Source organism: Heterodontus francisci, chromosome 2 (genome assembly GCF_036365525.1).
Source record: "Heterodontus francisci isolate sHetFra1 chromosome 2, sHetFra1.hap1, whole genome shotgun sequence".
Classification (NCBI taxonomy): domain Eukaryota; kingdom Metazoa; phylum Chordata; class Chondrichthyes; order Heterodontiformes; family Heterodontidae; genus Heterodontus; species Heterodontus francisci.
The window spans coordinates 136,992,259-137,013,532 of record NC_090372.1 but is presented as its reverse complement, the minus strand read 5'-3'; the positions used below and the strand labels follow the sequence as shown (position 1 = coordinate 137,013,532).

Below are 21,274 nucleotides of genomic sequence, written 5' to 3'. Positions count from 1 at the left end.
TCAACACAGTGTTTTAACCCAGCTAACTATATCGTCTCGTGACTTTTGTCTTGCAAAGACTTTTTCCAGGCAACTGATGTCGGCTGCCAGAAAATGGATATCTAATTTATGTTTAAATTCTATTACATCTACCTCAATGCTTTTCAATCATTTTTACTTCAGTTTCTTTTACAAAATGAAGAAATTATAGAGATCAAAGGTGTGTTAGTGTTCACTGTCACTGTTGCTGTACTGTTAAGTACAAGGAGAGCAGATTTATTGCTTGCTGAAAAAGTAATGAAGTTATCACTGTACATCCATCTGTTTCTTGGGATAAATAGAATGTCAAGTCACGACTATGTTGTTTTGGCTATAACCCAATTTTTCAAGTTCCTACTGGTACAACTATGTATTTAAGACCCAGCGAAAGTATTTTTCCACTTCATGCTGTACGATTACACCCACATGTACGGAATAGCTAATCAGAGTCCTGACCGGAATTTATCACTAACTAGTCTAACCATTGTATAAATAATCCTGATTGCCCTCGGAGAGGCTAGGTATTGTGAGTCCGCTCCGGTTCTCCATCTGGTTTACTTACTGTGTTTCAATGTGTCTTTTAAAGTATTGGAGTGTTCTGCTTGCACTGCTTTCACCACTGATGCTGGAGGCATCTGGGCCGATCCGCTGCTTGCCCTGCACCGATGAGAGGTTGGCACACTGCCCACCCGTGGATAATACGTGCACAGAAGAGATGGTGAGGGAACCCGGCTGTGGCTGCTGTCAGATGTGCGCACTGTCTCGTGGCCAGCCATGTGGGGTGTACACAGCACGCTGTGGCACGGGGCTCCGCTGTTACCCCCAGCTCGATGAAACCAGACCTTTGGAGACACTCATGCAGGGACGGGGCATATGCACGGAGCTAGCTGAGGTTGAAAGGATTCAAGCAATACAAGCAGGTAACCAAGAAAAATACATTTGTAATATGGTGATGGAAAGAACCAACCTAATATGTAATAATTCCTTTGTTATTAGTAATAGCATGATACTCTAACTTTGCTGCAGTTAGAATTATTAGAATAAATGAAGATAACGTACAGTTGCTGGTACAATTGGACACTAATATCACTTATAGATGGACTATTGGTTTGCTTACCCGAAATTCCTACAAAATAAAAAGGGTTTGCACTGAAAATGAATGTATCTTCACGTGCTGGCTAATATTTATCCCTCAACCAACATCTCAAAAACAGAATATCCGGTCATTATCACATTGCTGTTTGTGGGAGCTTGCTGTGCACAAATTTGCTGCTGTGTTTCCTACGTTACAACAGTGACTACACTTCAAAAGAATTTCATTGGTTCTAAAGTGCTTTGTGATGTCTGGTGATCATGAAAGCCGCTATATAAATGCAATTCGTTCTTTTTACAAAGACCTTTATAAAATGGCACAATTTTGAGATGTTTATATATAGTAAAAACCGAAAGAGGTGTGAGTATTCTTTAGTGTTTGAAGCCTTGTTCTTGCTGATGTTTGACTGCAGGAGTGTTTAGCTTACAGATCATATGTTTCTGATGATAAAGCACCTTCTAATAAATGCTTCATTTGCTGCATTCCAGAGAAATGATCAGAAACACACATGAAATAAACAGAACTATGTCGGGGGGGATAGTGCATTCAATGCTGCTGAGCGCAAGACAAATCTATAGTATTCTATAACGAGTTAAAAAATAAAATTACAAGCAAGGAATATTTTGATTTCATTAAAAAAACATAAATGTGTTAAAACGGAGCTGGAAAGTGTGATATGATTTACTTCATTGCTTGCAACAACTATGTAGCTCAAGTCTGTCATGCTTCTGAGTCATTTGATCTATACCCCCTCAGGTAGTGAAATCTGGATCATACTTGTCATCGTTTATATACACTTGTAGAGTTCACTCATACAGTTGTCCTCTGTGTAGACCATAACACAAGGAATGTTTCATGGAACAGTGCCATCAAGTCATAAGCTGCACACTAAATAAAAGAAAGAAAAGCAGATATTTTTGTTTAATATATTTTAAAATTATGATCTCTGGGGGAGCCAAATTAGAGCCAGATGTTTGTGTTGCTTTTCAGAAGTGTGTTTATAGTCAGAGAAGATTAGCACAATGTTTCTGTTCATATTAAATCCTGTTATGGTATTATCCATTCCTCATCCCACCCCACATACACGCACACAGCTGGAACAACATGGCATTCACCAGCATTTTATGGAATTCAGAATTTAAGATGAAAGGTGCTGATGCATACAGAGATTTAAGGATCTCCTGAATGATGAGGATTTCCAAGCCTCTTTTCATTCCTGTGAAAAATGATCAGAACTCACATGCATACACAGCATTTGAGAGTTGTGGATCGACCCCACTTATGAAATGATTTGAGAGAGGAGATATGATTATGGATTTCCAAACAGCCAGGAAAGTAGACTCTGAATGCAGTGAGTACTTTGAAATAATTTTTAAAAATGTTAGGACATGTTTAAGAATATCAACTCACATAAGTTTGATAAGATTTCAAAATGAACAGCCTGTAATTACAGTAATGCAGAGTTTGGAGATGAGTTGTTTCAAAAGGGATTAAAACAGATTTATCGCTGAACAAAGATATAGATGGCGATAAGCTTCTATCTACGGACAGCTGATCTAAGATGAATAGGAAATGGAGGAACAAATTGTGGCTGCTCACTGAACAGTGCCACTGAACCATACAGGCCAGGAAAGTCCTGGTTTCTACCCCAATTTGTACACTGTTAGCTGATCTCAGCTGGGAGGTAGCAAGAACATTAACATTTGCCTCACTATTACTAGGCTAGAGAGAGAGAGAAGACCACACAGGACTCATGCTATCAATTGCTACATAGTGACTCCTGCTGGAAATGTTGCGGAGATATGGTAGGTATGAATTTCGACTTGGCCAATGCCTGTCATGGTCACTTAGCCTCCCTCTCTAGCAGATCATATAAAGAATGGCAAGATCAGTGATTGCAGCCAGCACCGTGCCACAGCATTAGTGACTTCTGGAAAGAAAGAGAAAGAACTGAGGGATAAAAGATCTGGGCTCCGATTTTAACTCTGGGCCAGTTAGAAGCTCACCTGCTAGTCCAGAAATGAGTCCTGGGGTATTTTAATTACCAGATCTCATTTAAATCACACCAGCTGACTCCGCACCTGTTCTGGGTAGGAAGTTGGCAGGTAGTGACGAAAAATCTCGCTCCCCAGACACCACTCCTGCCCCACAGGAAAAGTAAAAAAACACATATTTTTGGACTTTTTCTGGCCCTGATTCTTCTCACCACTGGGTTGGCTCTGTAGCTTCCCACTAACTCCAGCAAGTTGAAATTGCAGGCAGGTCCCGATAGCCTAATTGTGCATATGTTAAAAAGGACCCAGGTATCATTTGGGAGGTGTCCTGGCTGCTGCAAGACAAACACAATAAGGCCGTGATTGATTAATTGCCAGCGGCTTTGGAGCGTGTAAGTAACCTGAACAATTTTAAATGCCCATCTGTCTGTCGTCTGTTGAATGGAAAGGGTTATAATCAACCCCATGCTCTGGAAACAGTACAAATCCACTAATATGATGAACCAAACAACCTACTCTCATGTCAGATTTAAATATCTCTTTATAATTAAGCTTGTGTGAGATATCCTGAATTTCACTATTCCTTTTCACAAGTCTTGTAAATCTGGCTTCCTTTGTTTCCTATGACCGGCGGTGATTGTTAAGTGGACATGCCACGGAATGCACCCCAATTCTCACTCATACTGTGAACTGTTCTACAATCAGTAATGTGACTCAGCTCCTTCTCGATTGTAACACATTTGTACTGATTGTGGTTCTCTGGTGTTCACATAGTACTTTGATAGGTCAGTGGTTGACTTAAGTGCATAGCTGTACGAAATTTTGTGCAACAGTCGTGCATTATAGATAGATCTTAATTAGCATGATTCAATATGTTCCCATTAGGTTATTAACCTGTTTTCTCCTTTATGTGCTTTTCATCTCAAAAGCATTCACTTATTAGGCATTCTCTATGAAATATTGGGAAGAATTTCTGTTGTGGAATTTATTTTTTTCTTTTACCTGTAACTGAAGATTTGCCTAATTTAACTTGTTTTTTTACTGTTATTGTTTTTAACTTGCTGTATTTTAATGGGTTGGAATATAAATCTTATAACCTAACATACTGAATGTCACTGTATGAAATTGAAAATATAAGTATAGCAAAATGCATAAAATGGGCAAAAGTTAGCATTTAATGAAAGTTAAAGGCTAAAATGTTTCTATTGTTAGGAATCAATACATTGAATATTTAAAAAATAGCATTTTTTATATTTTTATTGGCATTTCAGAAATATTTTTCATCAGTTGTTAAGTGGAATTAGCTGCATTTATAGAACTTGTTGTGTAAGCAGGTTTCTGATACTGTGCTGTCTACCAACGATGCAATGCAAGGATTGCCTGCGACCTCACAATTGCTTGGTTTTGCCCTGTTGTCATATATGAGACATTTCATCTGAGTTTTACAAAGTGGCTTTCTCAATGTTTCCAGTCAATAACAACAAGTTTTTGATCCTTTACTGGTTGTCAATAACATTGAGTAAGCATGTGTCTTCAATGGAGCCATTTTTGGTTCGCTGTGTAGAAACGCCACTGATCTGATCTGTTTGTAATAATTTCTGCTGTGCTTTGTTAGAAGACAGAGAGTTTGAAGTATGCATTAAAGTCACCATCAAAATAAGTCACAAGTGCTTTATGACAACAATGGTTCTGTGTGCTTTCCAATAAGCTGTACAATTTGTACCAAAACATAAACTCCACAGCTCAAATCTTCTCCCTCACCTTTCAACCTAATAATGAAGGCAAAACTTGGATGGCCCAATGAATTTCTTTTGAAGTGTAATCACTGTTGTAATGTAACGTGGCAGCCAATTTATGCACAGCAAGCTCCCACAAACAACAATGTGATAATGACCAGATCATCAGTTTTTTTAGTGATGTTGGTTGAGGGATAAATGTTGGCCATGGCAACAATGGGTCAAAATTAGCTACAAAGCAGAAAAACAGAAACGTTGCACATTACTCATAAAATGATAGTGAAATAAAGCTATTTAACACAGCCGTCCATGTCTCCGCTTTAAAGACGTCTGCAAACGCGACATGAAGTCCTGTGACATTGATCATAAGTCATGGGAGTCAGTTGCCAACGATCGCCAGAGCTGGCGGGCAGCCATAAAGGCGGGGCTAAAGTGTGACGAGTCGAAGAGACTTAGCAGTTGGCAGGAAAAAAGACAGAAGCGCAAGGGGAGAGCCAACTGTGTAACAGCCCCGACAACCAATTTTATCTGCAGCACCTGTGGAAGAGTCTGTCACTCTAGTATTGGCCTTTATAGCCACTCCAGGCGCTGCTCCACAAACCACTGACCACCTCCAGGCGCTTACCCATTGTCTCTCGAGATAAGGAGGCCAAAGAAGAAGAAGAGGAAGAAGAAGAACACTGCAATTAAATCCTGTGAAAGTAGGCAGTTGCGACAACTAAATTTATATGTTCAGCATCAAGGCTTTACTAAAAGTTTGATTTTCATGGTTAGAGCTGTCAGTCTGCAAAGGTCACTTGCAAACCAAAATTAGATATACAGCACTGAAACAGGCCCTTCGGCCCACCGAATCTGTGCCGACCATCAACCACCCATTTATACTAATCCTACACTAATCCCATATTCCTACCAAACATCCCCACCTGTCCCTATATTTCCCTACCACCTACTTATACTAGTGACAATTTATAATGGCCAATTTACCTACCAACCTGCAAGTCTTTTGGCTTGTGGGAGGAAACCAGAGCACCCGGAGAAAACCCACGCAGACACAGGGAGAACTTGCAAACTCCACACAGGCAGTACCCAGAATCGAACCCGGGTCCCTGGAGCTGTGAGGCTGCAGTGCTAACCACTGCGCCACTGTGCCACCCTCTTGTGCCTACTTTTGATAAAGGTGCAAACTGCCGACTACTACGTGGATTCATTTGAGTCAGGTGATGTGACCCAGTGGCATATGAACTCTGTCATGATTGAAGGTAACCAGAGTAGCTGGGCTCTGCTTTCATTGGCCAGAACACTTGCATCTACATGCTGTCAGCTTCCATAAATTCTTCCAGGCAGAAGAGTTGTGGCTATCTTTTGTAAAGGAAGCCATTAGAGGGTCAAAGCATAGCTGTCATGCATGTTTATGAAATGAATGTTTCCTGTCAGCAAAGGCTTGAGAAAGGGTTAATTGATTGTGCCTTTTAGTTCAAACTCAGGAATCAACATAGTTCTGAGTTAATCATCACCTCATCTTGTCTACCTAGTTAGTCATTTAACTGAACTTCTCCAATTTTAAATTTCCCTCAGGGTACAAATGACTTTTATATCCCTCAAGTCTTACAGTCATTACATTCCCTGTAATCAAATCACCAGAAATGAGGTCTCCTCTGAGGTCTCCACAAATATCATTAGATATCAGCCAGTAGGAGGCACACAAAAACAATTTGCAGACACTTCTGCCTCTGATGTTTCTTCTCTGTGGCAACATAAGCAATTTGGCAGTGTGCAAGATTAAACCTGCACCCGTTCCCCCCTATCCCCCACATTTGTTATTGGTTTCAAACATTAGTTGTTCAATGAGCTGTGCCACTGTGCTAAAGAAAAGCTTTGCAGTTTCCAATAATCCTTATCCAAACTCAGTCTGACTTCCAAAATGTTTGGAATGTTTAATTGCAATTTGTTCTTAATTTTAATGAGGTAGTCAGATGTATATGTAGCTCTGGTGTTGATTGAGTGAGTGGATGGTGTATAATTGGGGCAGCAAACCCGAGGACCTTTACTTGCCTGACGGCACAGCATGCCACTCTGTGACTCTATGACACTCTGCAACCAGGGCACATTTTGAGAGCAAAGGGCACTTTTGTATGTTTCACTTGTATAGATTTGAAGTACTTACAAATAGATTTAAAATACTTACAGGCACAATTTTGTGTGTTCAGCATCAGAAATATGTTAAAAATTTAAAATGGGTGCTGTTTATATTTTATTTTCAAAATGTGTTTTTTTTTAAGAGGGTACTGTACTACTATCAGGAGTAAAACTTTGTTTGGTTGCATTCTTTGTTCATACAGGATTTTTACAATGTTACATTGTATTTATTGTTGATTTAGATTGTGGCTTTTTTGTATTTATTTGGATTGTTGACAGCTTAATGTAAGTTACTGCAAACACAGTTCAGAAGATAGCCATCATTTGGGTTACTTTTCAATTTGCTGGTTTGGAGAAGCAACAGGAATATGTGAGGGGGCATGAAAGGGACACGTACTTAAATCTGAGGTGGTATTGCCAGAGCACCCTCATGCAACCATCAATAATTAGGGGGATAGAGGGTAGGCTATGCTGCCACAATCGATAGGAATACCCCAGGAGGGTAGGTTTCCTATTTGATATCAGGGCAAGGGATATTTCATAGCTGCTAGAAAGGAACTTGTAAGGGAATAGAGAATGAACTAGTTGTTCTGGTCTATGTCAGAACCAATGACATGGGAAAGAAGAGGGAGGAGCTCCTACTGAAGGAATATCAGATGCTAAATTTAAAAGCAGGACTTGAGGTGGTCATCTCCAGTTTACCAACTGAGGCATGTGCTAATGGCGTAGTGGTAAACAGATAAGGACAGTTAATGCAAGGGTAAAAGATTGGTGTGGAAAGAAGCGGACCAATTCACGGGACTTTAGTACCATTCTTGCTACAGGAAAGAGCTGTACAGCTGGCAACTGTACCTGGATTGGACCATGTCATAGGAGAAAGAATAAAAAGGACTGTAGTAAGGCCTTTAAACTAGAGAAGGGGGGTGTTTCGTCTTTATGTTGTTTCTGGTTCCCAGATGTTGGAAAGAATCACACTTTAAACTTGGAAAAGGATGGAGTCAGTCTTGTTTATTTCAGCACCATGCTTTGTGCTGCAGAACCCTGATTCCACTGGTTCTTGTGTTACAGATAACATGACACCCCAGTGCAGCAATGAATGTGGCCCCCTACTGGAAAACTTAGACATAACAACTAGTTCCTAACTAATTAGTTCCTAACACTTTACAGATAGTATAACAATATATACATATATAACATCCTCTTTCTTTAAAACATAATGTCCCTATATCAATATAACTGACGATATAAATAAAAAAGATCATCTGACTTGTGGAAATAATCTGAACCCCTTTTTAGAGTCTTTTATAGCATGCATTCTTTTTTTATATTATTCACAGCATCACTTGGGTGGTAAGATGTGCCTCCATCTTGTAGATTTGGCATTTGGTGAGTTGGCCCTCTGTACAGCTGATGTTGTGTCATTTGCTGGTGATGTTGTTAACATTGTCTCGCTAGATAGTAATGTTTCCAGTGTTGTTGGTAGTCTTTTCTGTTGTTCCAGCACAGGTGTAGGTCGAATATGGATTCTGTTCCTTCTCATTTGGTTACCGGTTTCGGTCTCAATGATATATGACCTTGGAGTCTCAGCTTCACTAACAACTTTTGCTAGGCTCCAGGTTTTCATGATTGGATCCTGTAAGTGTATGGTTTGTCCTTTCAACAGCTCTGGTAGGGATTTAGCATATCTGTTGAAGTGTTGAAGTGTTGCTCTCCTTTTACCTGTGCTTCAGTGGGTTGTTGTCTCACTTCCTCCTGGTCACTTGAAGGATGTATTTTGCTTGGCAGAGTTGTCTTATATTTTCTTCCATTTAACAGTTCTGCAGGTGATTTCATGTCAGCCTTGAGAGGTTTGGATCAGAGCGACAATAAGACCAGGTTTGGGTCTTCCTTCATCTCTTGGCATTTCACAAGTGTTCTTTTGACCGTCCGGATGTGTCTTTCTATAAATCTGTATCCCTGTGCGTAGTGTGGTGATGAGGTGATGGTGTTGAACTGATACTGGTCAGCGAACTCCTTAAATTCTCTGGATGTAAATTGGGTGCCATTGTCACATATTAATCTTTCAGGAATCCCTTGCTCAGCAAATAGAACTTGTACTGCTGAGATTATTGTTGTGGCTCTCAAGTCTTTCATCTTGCAGATAAAAGGGAATTTTGGGCAGCAGTCTGCATTTATGAGATACCATTCTTGATTATGCATGAATAAATCGACTCCTACAGTATGCCATGGTCTGGGTGCTACTTCAGTAGCTATTATCTCCTCTTTCTGTTGTAAGTTGCTGTGCTTTTGGCATACATTGCATGTAGACACCATATTTTCAATATCTTTGTATATGTCTATCCAGTTCACAGCATATTTGACTCTGAGCTTACACTTCACCATTCCCATATGGCCTTCGTGTATCTTTTGGAGAAGTTCTTCCTGCATTGTTTTGGGTATGATTATTCTGGATCCGGCCAGCAGAACACCATCTTCTAGTGAGATGTCATCTCTGATAGATCAGTACTGCTGTATTGCTGGCTGTGTGTGCTGTATCTCATCAAGCCATCCCTGGCTCACTTGCTGAGATAGCATCTGTAACTCCTCATCTTTGCTGCGCTCATCTATAATTTGACTTTAAGGCCAAAGGGTAGATGCAGGAATTTGTACCATCCAAAGAGTGTGCTGAATGTTGTCAACAGTGAAGATTCTGCGTCTAGCTTCACATTCCAGTAGCCATTTCTGGCATCAAGCCTGCTGAAAACTTTTGTCCCGGTCAGTGCTGGTGTGATTTCTTCCAATGTTGGAATAGGATAGTGATCCCTCTTTATTGCTTGGTTAAGATCTTTGGGATCTAGGCAAATTCTTAGCTGTCCATTTGGCTTCTCTCTCACCATGATGGAATTTACCCAATCTGTAGGCTCCGTGACTCTGGCGATCACCTTCTTTGCTTCCATTTCTTGGAGCTCTCTTTCAAGCTTTCCGTTTAGTTCTACTCGTACTTTACATGGGGATTGAATCACTGGTTTCATCGCTGGGTCAATAGTAATTTGATACTCAAAATCTTCGAAGCATCCAACCGTCTCGTCAAAACGCTTTGGGTGCATTTGTACCAGATCTTCTTTGCTTCTTATCGGAGGGCACTTTTCAATGGGTGTATTATCTTCAACCCTCAGTGTCACCTCTTTCACCTCATGGTTTACTGAGATAATATGCAGCTCTTCACAACTGCTCAACCCCAGGATAGCTGGATCACCTGTTTCTGTGACGCAGAACATACAGTTAACGTCTTTTCCTTTGTGTGTCCCTCTGATTTGAGTTGTTCCTAGCAGTCGAATCTCAGTTCCCCCCTATGCTGTTAGCACGACGTTGTTTGGTCTCAGAGCACCTTCCCTTGGATCACCATTTTTCTCCAAATTTTCAGGAAAGATCTGCTGGTATAGTCTGAGCGGGATGATGTTACTCTGCGCTCCAGTATCAATCTTCACCTTCAGATTTATCGTTGTGGGCTTATTTCTCAGCCTCTTCCTGATCTGAATGGTTGTGTGAATTTCTTTTCTCTGGGAACTGTCACATCCAGTCATTTCGTGCAATTCCATGGATTCTATGTCTATCATATTCTCAAACCAATCGCCATCTTCCAGGGTATGGATGTTTTGGTTTCTTTCACTATTCCTTCGCCCTGTTACTCTGGGTCTGATGACTTGTCTACCACCTTCTTGCCTTGTTCTGCACATCTTTTCCCAGTGATTGGTCTTTCCGCAAGCTCTGCAGATTGATCCATATGCAGGACATTTCCTTCTATCTGTCAATTCATGTGGTTGTCCAAACTCCAGCACGTATTTCTCTCTGTTTGGTGTGCATTCATTAGTTGTTGTTTCACTGCATCGACCCTGCTGCCTGTCTCTTGACTTAACTGAAGGCTAGCCATTTGGAAGGTCAGAATCTTCAACTCTCTGCTCGTGGCTTCATGTGCTCTGGCAGTGTCTACAGCCTGCGATATTGTGAGCTTGTCCTGTCTGATTAGAGCTTTCTGTACTTCAGGATGTGCAGAACCCCAAATGAGCTGATCTATCAGCCGTTCATCTGTGTCCTTAAATTTACATTTTCTGGCTGCATTTTTCAACCTTGCTACAAAATTGTCAATAGGCTCACCTAGTTCCTGTCTGAGGCCTTGAAATTCATATCAGTCTATCCGATGATTTGATTTTGGCTGGAGATGGGTGCTGAATCTTTCAAAAATTTTGTCTGGGTTTCTGCTGTCCTCTTCGCTTAGGTCCCAGCTGTTAAATAAATGTAAGCCTTTATCTCCAGCCCACAGAAGGATATAGCTGACCCTCTCCTCTTCACTAGTGCCTTTTAGGAAACTACTAAATGCCAAATTGCACATTTGTTTCTCAAATGCCTCTACGACATCATCAGCTCCCCAGTTCATGATGGGTCGTAGCAATGCATTCATTCCCATCCTGGGAGACACTTAGATTTTTTTTTTAGAGTTTTCGCACGAGTCACTCTGTTTTTCTGTCTCTCTCTCTGGCACTAACTTGGGTCACATTTCTCAATCTGATGCTTTTAAAAATGTTGTAGGTTTACTCACAGACACTCGCTGCCACCATGTTTCATCTTTATGTTGTTTCTGGTTCCCAGATGTTGGAAAGAATCACACTTTAAACTTGGAAAAGGCTGGAGTCAGTCTTGTTTATTACAGCACCATGCCTTGGTGCTGTAGAACCCTGATTCCACTGGTTCCTGTGTTACATATAACATGACTCCCCAGTGCAGCCATGAATGCGGCCCCCTACTTGAAAACTTAGACATAACAACTAGTTCCTAACTAATTAGTTCCTAACACTTTACAGATAGTATAACAATATATATTGTTATATTTGAGAGGATAGAATATTAGGTAAAGATAATAAAAAGAAGAGCTGAGAGCCAAGGTCAACGTACAAAAACAAATGAAGATAACATACATATGCAGTGAATAGAAAATATTATGGGAAGCAATAATAAAGTAAGTGACAAAAAAGCAGGAGCAATGTAAAATAAGACCATATTAAATTGTCCACAAAGCAATGTTTCAGCAACAAAACAGGGGAAATCGAGACAATAATTAAAACTGAGGAAATAAATGCAATAGGGGTAGCATAAATATGGTATAGACAGGACAAAACTGGTAGTTAAACATTGTAGCTATAACGCATTTAGAAAAGAAGGGAAGGAAGAAGAGGTGGTGTTGTAGCTGTGTTAATCAGAAATAGGATGATGGCAACAGCAAAAAGGACATAACTAACAAACTATTTGGTGAGATCTTTAAAATGAGTGAAAAAACAAATAAACTGGCAATGAAAGGAAGTGAAAGGCATTGGAGTTGTTACAGTTTGTCCAAGACTCATTTCTGACCCAATATGAAAGGAATCCAACAAGGGAGGAAGCACTGCTAGATTTAAGAATGGGAAATGAACCAGAATCAATAAAATAAATAAGCATCGAAAATCATTTAGGGAGCAAGTGTGGGAGGACATCGAAGGAGTAGTGATCACAATATAATAAGATTTAAGATAATAATGATTGCGAGAGACATAAATAGTACAAATACCAAAGTAATAGGTTGGGAAAGAGCCAACTATGAGGGCATGAGGATCCAAATAAGGATGATAACCTGGAGAAAATTACTGACAAAGAAGTAGAGTGGAAATATTTAGAGGAGATCCGAAAAATATATTCTCTTGAAAAATAAGAACAAACCAGCTGAGAATGAAATGTTGTCAATAAATAAATCAATGAGAATAAAATTGAATCTGAAGAAAAAGGCAGGCATATTTAGATAAACAATATAGGAGAGGATGACAAAAGGGAATATAAGTGTAGGAAAGCGGTTAACAAGATAATTAGGAAGCCAAGAGGTAATATGAAAAGAAAATATCAAAGAATATAAAATGAAACAACGAATTAGTCTATAGGCATATAAGTAATAAAAGGAGAATTAAGATAAAGTCAGTGAGGGATGAGCAAGAAAAACTCACAGGAGATGACACTGAAATGGCAGTGATGTTGACTAGATTCTGTGCCTCAGTTTTCACGGATATAAGTACTAAACAGTACAGGAGAGCTGTAGAAGTCAGGAGGAACATTAAAAAATTAAGATAGAAGGAGATGTCAGACAAACTGGTCAAACTTACACAGGACACAAACCTGTGTCCACATGGATTGCACTCATGGATACTCATAAACTCTAGGCAAGAGATAAAATTAAGTTTTCATAAAAAAGGAACAGTGCTAGATCACTGGAAAATGGCAAATTTAATTCTTATCTTCAAAAAGGGAGAGCTACAAAGGAAACTACAGACCAGTTAGATTAACATCAGTCATAGGAAAGATGTTGGGCTGAATTTTATTTTCCTGTGACCGGGAGCAGAGGCGGGCAAAAAAATGTGGGCTGTGTGCCGCAATGCCACTGTGATCTAGCATGCAACGGCTCATCTGCATACGCTTGGCAGCCCGCCTCCCCCCAGTCGCATGACAGGAGGCGGGCTCTGTGATGCCAGCAACAGTGTCAGCTGCCTCTGCGCAGGCGCTGACGTCATTTTTAAAGGGCTACCAGATCTGCACAGTTGAAGCCCATATCGCCCCCACCCCCCATCCCCTCCCCCACCACCCCTCCATATACTGTAAATTGATTTCTGGCCGGTTGCTGCCCCCCTCAAAACACTTGTATTTTATATGTGACCTCCCCCCACCAACAACTACACAAAGTGCAGAAGTCACCGTTTTCCCCCTCCCCTACAGTACACATTCAGATTTGACCCTGTTTCCCCCTACCCCTCCCCCACTACACTAAAAATCCTAAATTCCCCCTTCCCCACCTTGGTGGCTGCAGCTTTCCCAGGACAGGAAAGTGAAGGTGCGTGAGTGCCGGCCGTCGCATGGAAGATCACAGTCAGCCGGCAAGATTGCAGTGAAAGGTATGTTAATTTATTCATTTCCTTTATTTTAATATTTAAAGTTGGGTCCCGTCGTCGAGTGGCAGGGGGACCACCATGGAGCCTCACCGCCACCTGGAGGATCAGGCCCGACAATCCCGGCATGGGACTCCATGACGGACCACTGCCTCAGCGATCTTCTGGAACTCCTGCCACGGAGCCCGACATAGGGAGCTCAACAACATTCAGCTTGTTAGAATCTTTGCAAAAAGATTGGGTAGTTAAATGTCTAGAGACTAAAAAATAACAAATGGTCACCACAAATTTGTAAAAGGAAGGTCATGTTGAAGCAACCTTACAGAATTCACTGAAGAAATAAGAAAAAGAGTAGAGTAAGGAAAATTTCTCGTCCTGACAGAAAGTGGGCAGTGGTGTTCCACAAGGATCCCTGCTGGGACCACTGCTGTTCACCATATACATAAAAGATTTGCAGTTAAAAATTGGAGCAATGGGGCTAAATTTTACCGGCCCCTTGACGCTATGGGTCGAGGCAATGGGGCCGGTAAAATTATGAACATACATACGAACATACGAATTAGGAGCAGGAGTAGGCCACTCAGACCTTCAAGCCTTTTCCGCCATTCAATAGGTTCATGGCTGAACTGATTACTCCACATTTCCACCTACCCCCGATAACCTTCCACCCCCTTGCTTATCAAGAATCTATCTACCTCTGCCTTAAAACTATTCAAAGACTCTGACTCCCCCGCCTTTTGAGGAAGAGAATTTCCAAAGACTCATAACATCTGAGAGAGAAATTTTTTAAACAGTGATCCATAGTTCTAGATTCTCCCACAAGGGGAAACATCCTTTCCACATCCACCTGTCAAGACCCCTCGGGATCTTACATGTTTCAATCAGGTCACCTCTTACTCTTCTAAATTACAGCAGATACAAACCTAGCCTGTCCAATCTTTCCTCGTAAGACAGCCTGCCAATTCCAGGTATTAGTCTAATAAACCTTCGCTGTACCGCCTCCGACGCATTTACATCCCTTCCTTAAATAAGGAGACCAGTACTGTACACAGTACTCCAGATGTAGTCTCACCAATGCCCTGCATAGCTTAAGCATAACCTCCCTACTTTTGTATTCAATTCCCCTAGTGATAAACGATAACATTCTATTCGCTTTCCTAATTACGTGCAGTACCTGCATACTAACCTTTTGCAATTCATGCACCAGGACACCCAGATCCCTCAGCATTTCAGAGCTCTGCAATCTTTCACCATTTAGATAATATGCTTCTTTTTTATTCTTCCCGCCAAAGTGGACAATTTCACACTTTACCACATTATACTCCATTTCCCAGGTCTTCGCCCACTCACTGAACTTGTCTATATCCCTTTGTAGCTCCCTAAAGTCCTCTTCACAAGTTACTTTCCTACCTATCTTTGTGTCATCAGCAAACTTACCAACCATACCTTCGGTCCCTTCATCTAAGTCATTGGTATAAATTGTAAAAAGTTGAGGCCCCAGCAAAGATCTCTGTGGCACACCACTCATTTCATCTTGCCAACCAGAAAATGACCCATTTATACCAACTCTCTGTTTCCTGTTAGCTAGCCAATCTTCTATCCATGCCAATATGTTTGTTACCCCCTACACCATGAGCATTTATTTTCTGCAATAACCTTTCATGTGGCACCTTATTAAATGCCTTCTGGAAATACAAGTACAATACATCCAGTGGTTCCCCTTTATCCACAGCACATGTAACTCCCTCAAAGAACTCCAATAAATTGGTTAAACATGATTTCCCTTTCACAAAACCATGTTGACTCTACCTGATTACCTTTAATTTTTCTAAATGTCCTGCTATACCATCTTTAATAATACATTCTAACATTATCCCTCAGTCAGATGTTAAGCTAACTGGCCTGTAGTTTCCTGCTTTCAGTCTTGCTCCCTTTTTGAATAAAGGAGTTACATTCGCTATTTTCCAATCTAACAGAACCTTCCCCGAATCTTGGGAATTTTGGAAAATTAATACTAACGCATCAACTATCTCACTAGCCACTTCTTTTAACACCCTAGGATGAAGTCCATCAGGACCCAGGGACTTGTCAGCCCGCAGCTCCAACAATTTGTTCAGTACCACTTCCCTGGTGATTATAATTTTCTTGAGCTCCTCTCTCCCTTCCATTTCCTGACATACAGCTAATACTGGGATGTTACTTGTATCCTCAATAGTGAAAACTGATGCACAATATCTGTTCAATTCATCTGTCATCTCCTTATTATCCATTCGTAATTCCCCAGACTCACTTTCTATCGGACCAATGCTCACTTTGTTAACTCTTTTCTTTTTTAAATATCTTTAGAAACCTCTTACTGTCTTTATATTTCTAGCTAGCCTTCTCTCGTACTCTAATTTTACCTTCCTTATCAATCTGTTCGTCATTCTTTGCTGTTTTTTATATTCTGTCCAATCTTCTGAGCTGCTTCACATCTTTGTGCAAATATAGGCTTTTTCTTTAAGTTTGATACTATCTTTAACTATTTTAGTTAACTACAGATGGCCGGTCCCAACCTTGGAATTTTTCTTTCGCGTTGAAATGCATCTATTCTGTGTATTCTGAAATATCCCCTTAAATGTCTGCCAATGCATCTCCCTTATCCTAATTTTCCAGTTCACTTTAGCTAGCTCTGCTTTCATGCTCTCAAAATTGCCCTCATTTAAGTTTAAAATAATTGTCTTGGACCCTACTCCTCTCTCCCTCAAACTTAATGTAAAATTAAATCATATTATGATCGCTGCAATCTAGGGGCGTCTTAACTATGAGGTCATTAATTAATCCTATCTCATTGCACAATACCAGATCTAATATAGCCTGCTCTCTAGTTGGCTCCAGAACGCATTGTTCCAAGAAATTATCCCAAAAACATTCTATAAATTCCTCATCTAGTTTACCTCTGCCCATCTGATTTTTCCAGTCTATATATAGATTAAAATTCCCCATAATTATCACTGTACCTTTCTGACAAGCTGCCATTATTTCTTCCTTTCCACCCCGTCCTACAGTGTGGTTAATGTTAGGTGGCCTGTACACTCCTCCCACAAGTGACTTCTTGCCTTTATAATTTCTCATCTCTACCCAAACTGCTTCTACATCCTGGTCTCCAGAACATATGTCATCCCTCTCTATTGCGCTAACACCATCATTAATTAACAGAGCTACCCCTCTACCTTTTCCTAGCTTCCTGTCCTTCCTAAATGCCATGTACCAATCAACATTCAGGTCCCAATCTGTGTCATCCTGCAGCCACATCTCTGTAATGTCTATCAGATCAGACTTATTTATTTCTATTTGTGCTCTCAGTTCATCTGTTTTGTTTCGAATGCTACGTGCATTCAGATACAGAGCCTTTAGTGTTGTCCTTTTTTAATTTTTCTCACCTCTAGCCTTATCTGTTGATTTACTCTTAGATTTGTACGCTCTGTCCCTTCCTGTCAGAATCTGTTTACCTTTTCCCATATTAATACCCTTCTCTCTTGCCTTGTCTCTACTCTTTGATTTACCATATCTTCCCAAATTTAATCCATTGCCTCCACTATTCAGTTTAAAACCCTCTCTACTTCCCTAGTTATGCGGCTCGCTAGAACACTGACTCCAGCATGGTTTAGGTGCAGATCGTCCCAACGGTACAGCCACCACTTTCCCCAGTACTGGTGTCAGTGCCCCACGAACTGGAACTGACTTCTGCCAAACCAGTCTTTGAGCCACACATTAATTGCTCTAATCTTATTTGCCCTATGCCAATTTGCATGTGGTTCAGGGAATAATCCAGAGAAGGGTGGGTTAGTAAATTTGCGGATGACACGAAGGTCGGTGGAGTTGTGGATAGTGTCGAAGGGTGTTGTAGGGTACAGAGGGACATAGATAGGCTGCAGAGCTGGGCTGAGAGATGGCAAATGGAGTTTAATGCGGAGAAGTGTGAGGTGATTCACTTTGGAAGGAGTAACAGCAATGCAGAGTACTGGGCTAATGGGAAGATTCTTGGTAGTGTAGATGAGCAGAGAGATCTTGGTATCCAGGTACATAAATCCCTGAAAGTTGCTACCCATGTTAATAGGGCTGTTAAGAAGGCATATGGTGTGTTAGCCTTTATTAGTAGGGGGATCGAGTTTCAGAGCCACGGGGTCATGATGCAGCTGTACAAAACTCTGGTGAGGCCGCACCTGGAGTATTGCGTGCAGTTCTGGTCACCGCATTATAGGAAGGATGTCGAAGCTTTGGAAAGGGTGCAGAGGAGATTTACTAGGATGTTGCCTGGTATGGAGGGAAGGTCTTACGAGGAAAGGCTGAGGGACTTGGGGTTGTTTTCGTTAGAGAGAAGGAGGAGGAGAGGTGACTTAATAGAGACATACAAGATAATCAGAGGGTTAGATAGGGTGGATAGTGAGAGTCTTTTTCCTCGGATGAGGATGGCAAACACGAGGGGACATAGCTTTAAGTTGAGGGGTGAAAGATATAGGACAGATGTCAGAGGTAGTTTCTTTACGCAGAGAGTAGTAGGGGCGTGGAACGCCCTGCCTGCAACAGTAGTAGACTCGCCAACTTTAAGGGCATTTAAGTGGTCATTGGATAGACATATGGATGTAAATGGAATAGTGTAGGTCAGATGATCGGCGCAACATCGAGGGCCGAAGGGCCTGTACTGCGCTGTAATATTCTAATTCTAATTCTAATTCTAATTATTACCTCTGAGGTTTTACTTCTTAATGTGGTGCCTAGTTCCTCATACTGACTATGCAGAACCTCTTTCCTTGTCCTTCCTATGTCATTGGTGCCTACATGCACCGCAACGACTGGATCCTCCCTCTCCCTCTGTAGGTTCCTCTCCAGCCTTAAGCAGATGTCCCGAACCCTGGCACCGAGCAGACAACACAGGCATCTGGACTCTTGCTCTTTGCTGCAGAGAACAGTGTCAATCCCCCTAACTATACTGTCTCCTACAACCGCTACATTCCTTTTTTCTCCCTCCATTTTAATGGTTTCCTGTACCACGGTGCCATGGTCAGGTTGCTCATCCACCCTGCAGCCCCCACTCTCACCCAAACAAGCTGAAAGAACCTCAGATTTGTTGGACAATCGCAAAGGCTGAGGCTCCTGCACTCTTGCCCTCTGGATCCCCTAACCTGCCTCAGCTACAGCTACACTCTCCTGTGCCTGACCACTGACCAAATCAGAAGACCCTATCCTAAGGGGTGTGACCGCCTCCTGGTACAAAATATCCAGGTAACTTTCCCCCTCCCTGATGTGTCGCAGTGTCTGCAGCTCAGACCCCAGTTCAATGACTCTGAGCCGAAGCTCTTCGAGCCGCAAAAACTTACTGCAGACGTGTTTGCCCTGTATCACACTGGCATCCAGGAGCTCCCATATGCTGCAGCCGTGACACATCAACTGTCCTGCCATCCTTAATGTATTTTAATTAACTATTTAATTACTTTATTCAATTATTTATTTTATTTTCCTTTTTTTAAACGTTAGGATTAGAATGGACCTTAATCACTTACCAGATACTCTCCAAACAGGTAGCTTCTTCCCAAACCAATCACCCACCTGCTTGTCTGTGATGTTTGACGCTATGTTTGATGTAAATTAAATTAAAAGCTTACCTGTATACTCACCCAGGCAGCTCTCTTTTTCCTTGCTTTCACTTTTGATTGTGACGTCACTCTGATGTCAGTTTTCAATATTTTCCTTGCTCCACTCCTGCTGTGCTCCTCTCGCTCTGTTTCCGGTCTCCAATTCTGGGCTTTTGACGTGTTTTTTAAACCTCCGCTCCCACTGTGCTCCTCTCTCTCAGGCTCTGTCTCCAGTCTGCGGGCAGAGGGCGACCTCAACCCATGACGTCAAGAAGGGCCCACTGCATATTACTGGCGGCAGCGGGACCTTGGTACGACCCCCCCCGCCACCGACCACCACCTGGCAACAGGTCCTTCATCGGCATATGCAAATTTAGATTAATAATATGTAAATAAAATTACCTGCAGGCAGTGGCAGGCACATGCTGATATTATGGCCGCCATTCATGTTTCGAGCGCCTTCAGAACTCTGTACAGACTGCAAAGGCGGGAACCTGGCGGGGAGGGGTTAGGAATAAAACAATCTTACTTGGATGTGGGGATGGTGGGAAGGGGTGAAGGGCAAAAGTTTGAAGGTTGGGGGGTAAAGTTCGGTTTTATTATCCCAGGCAATTAAATGACCTCTTGGAGGTGGGGGGAGGGAACGTTTTTATTTAATAAAAATTGATCATGATACACCTCTAAAAATTAAAATTAATTGTAAGGGCTTAAAGCCCTTTAAAAATGGTGCTGGCGTCTGCACAGTGGCTGCAGGCGCCGTTGCTGTGGACACGGTGGCCACCCCTTCTACATCATCGAGGACGGCCGCTCCGTCCCCTCAATTTAAATAAGCCCCGCACATGTAATTTTGCAGGGGCTCAGGGATGGGCATCTGCGCGGGATGCATGCCGCCATCAGAGTTGGCTCACAACGGCGCACACGTAAATTCAGCCCATGGTATTTAAAATTTTCAGATGACACAAATTGGAGTATAGCTAATAATGAGGAGTATTGCAATAAAATGCAGGAAGACTAACAGGCTTGCGGCGTGGGCAGATAAATGCCAAATTAAAATGAATATAGCAAAGTATGAGGTGGTTCATCTTGTTGGGATGAATAAGGAAGACAATTATTCTTTCAAAATAACAAACTACATGGAGTAGAAAAGCAAATCTGTGAATACAGATACATAAATGGCTATATGTAACAACACCAGTTGATAAAGCCATAAAGGTCAGAATCTTCTGGACTTAAAAAATTCTCGAGCATCAGGATCATTTGCAGGTCTCGGCCCTGCTCATGTCAGTGGTGTGCCCCCCCGGTTGCCTCTGAGTTTGCCACCTAATTATGGATAGCATGCGGAAGATTTGGTCAGCAGTGCGATTGAGAGTGCTACATTTCATGGGATATCGGCAGTCTGTACAGTGTACCCACACCCCGCAACCTCCTGGTAAAGATTGACTCCCTCAAAAATGATGATCATGCTTCACACATCTGCCACCTTGGTTCTCTCACTACTCTCGGAGAAGTAATGTATCCATGCAGAATCATTTTTTTTATTTATTCATGGAATGTGAGCATTGCTGGCTAGGCCAGCATTTATTTCCCATCCCTCATTGCCCTTGAGAAGGTGGTGGGGAGCTGCCTTCTTGAACCGCTGCAGTCCATGTGAGGTAGGTACACCCACAGTGCTGTTAGGAAGGAAGTTCCAAGATTTTGACCCAACGAAAGTGAAAGAACAGCAATATAGTTCCAAGTCAGGATG

General features: G+C 41.6%; 1 protein-coding gene across 1 annotated transcript in view; it reads left to right on the top strand.

The window, feature by feature from the left end:
- Positions 1–501: 501 nt before the first annotated feature.
- The window catches only part of LOC137347149 (insulin-like growth factor-binding protein 4), a 120,220-nt gene continuing 99,447 nt past the window's right edge, over positions 502–21,274 (top strand). The window contains exon 1 of the mRNA XM_068011301.1: positions 502–938. Coding sequence (XP_067867402.1) covers positions 590–938 — 349 coding nt within the window. The 5' untranslated portion in view covers positions 502–589. The remainder of the gene's footprint in view (positions 939–21,274) is intronic.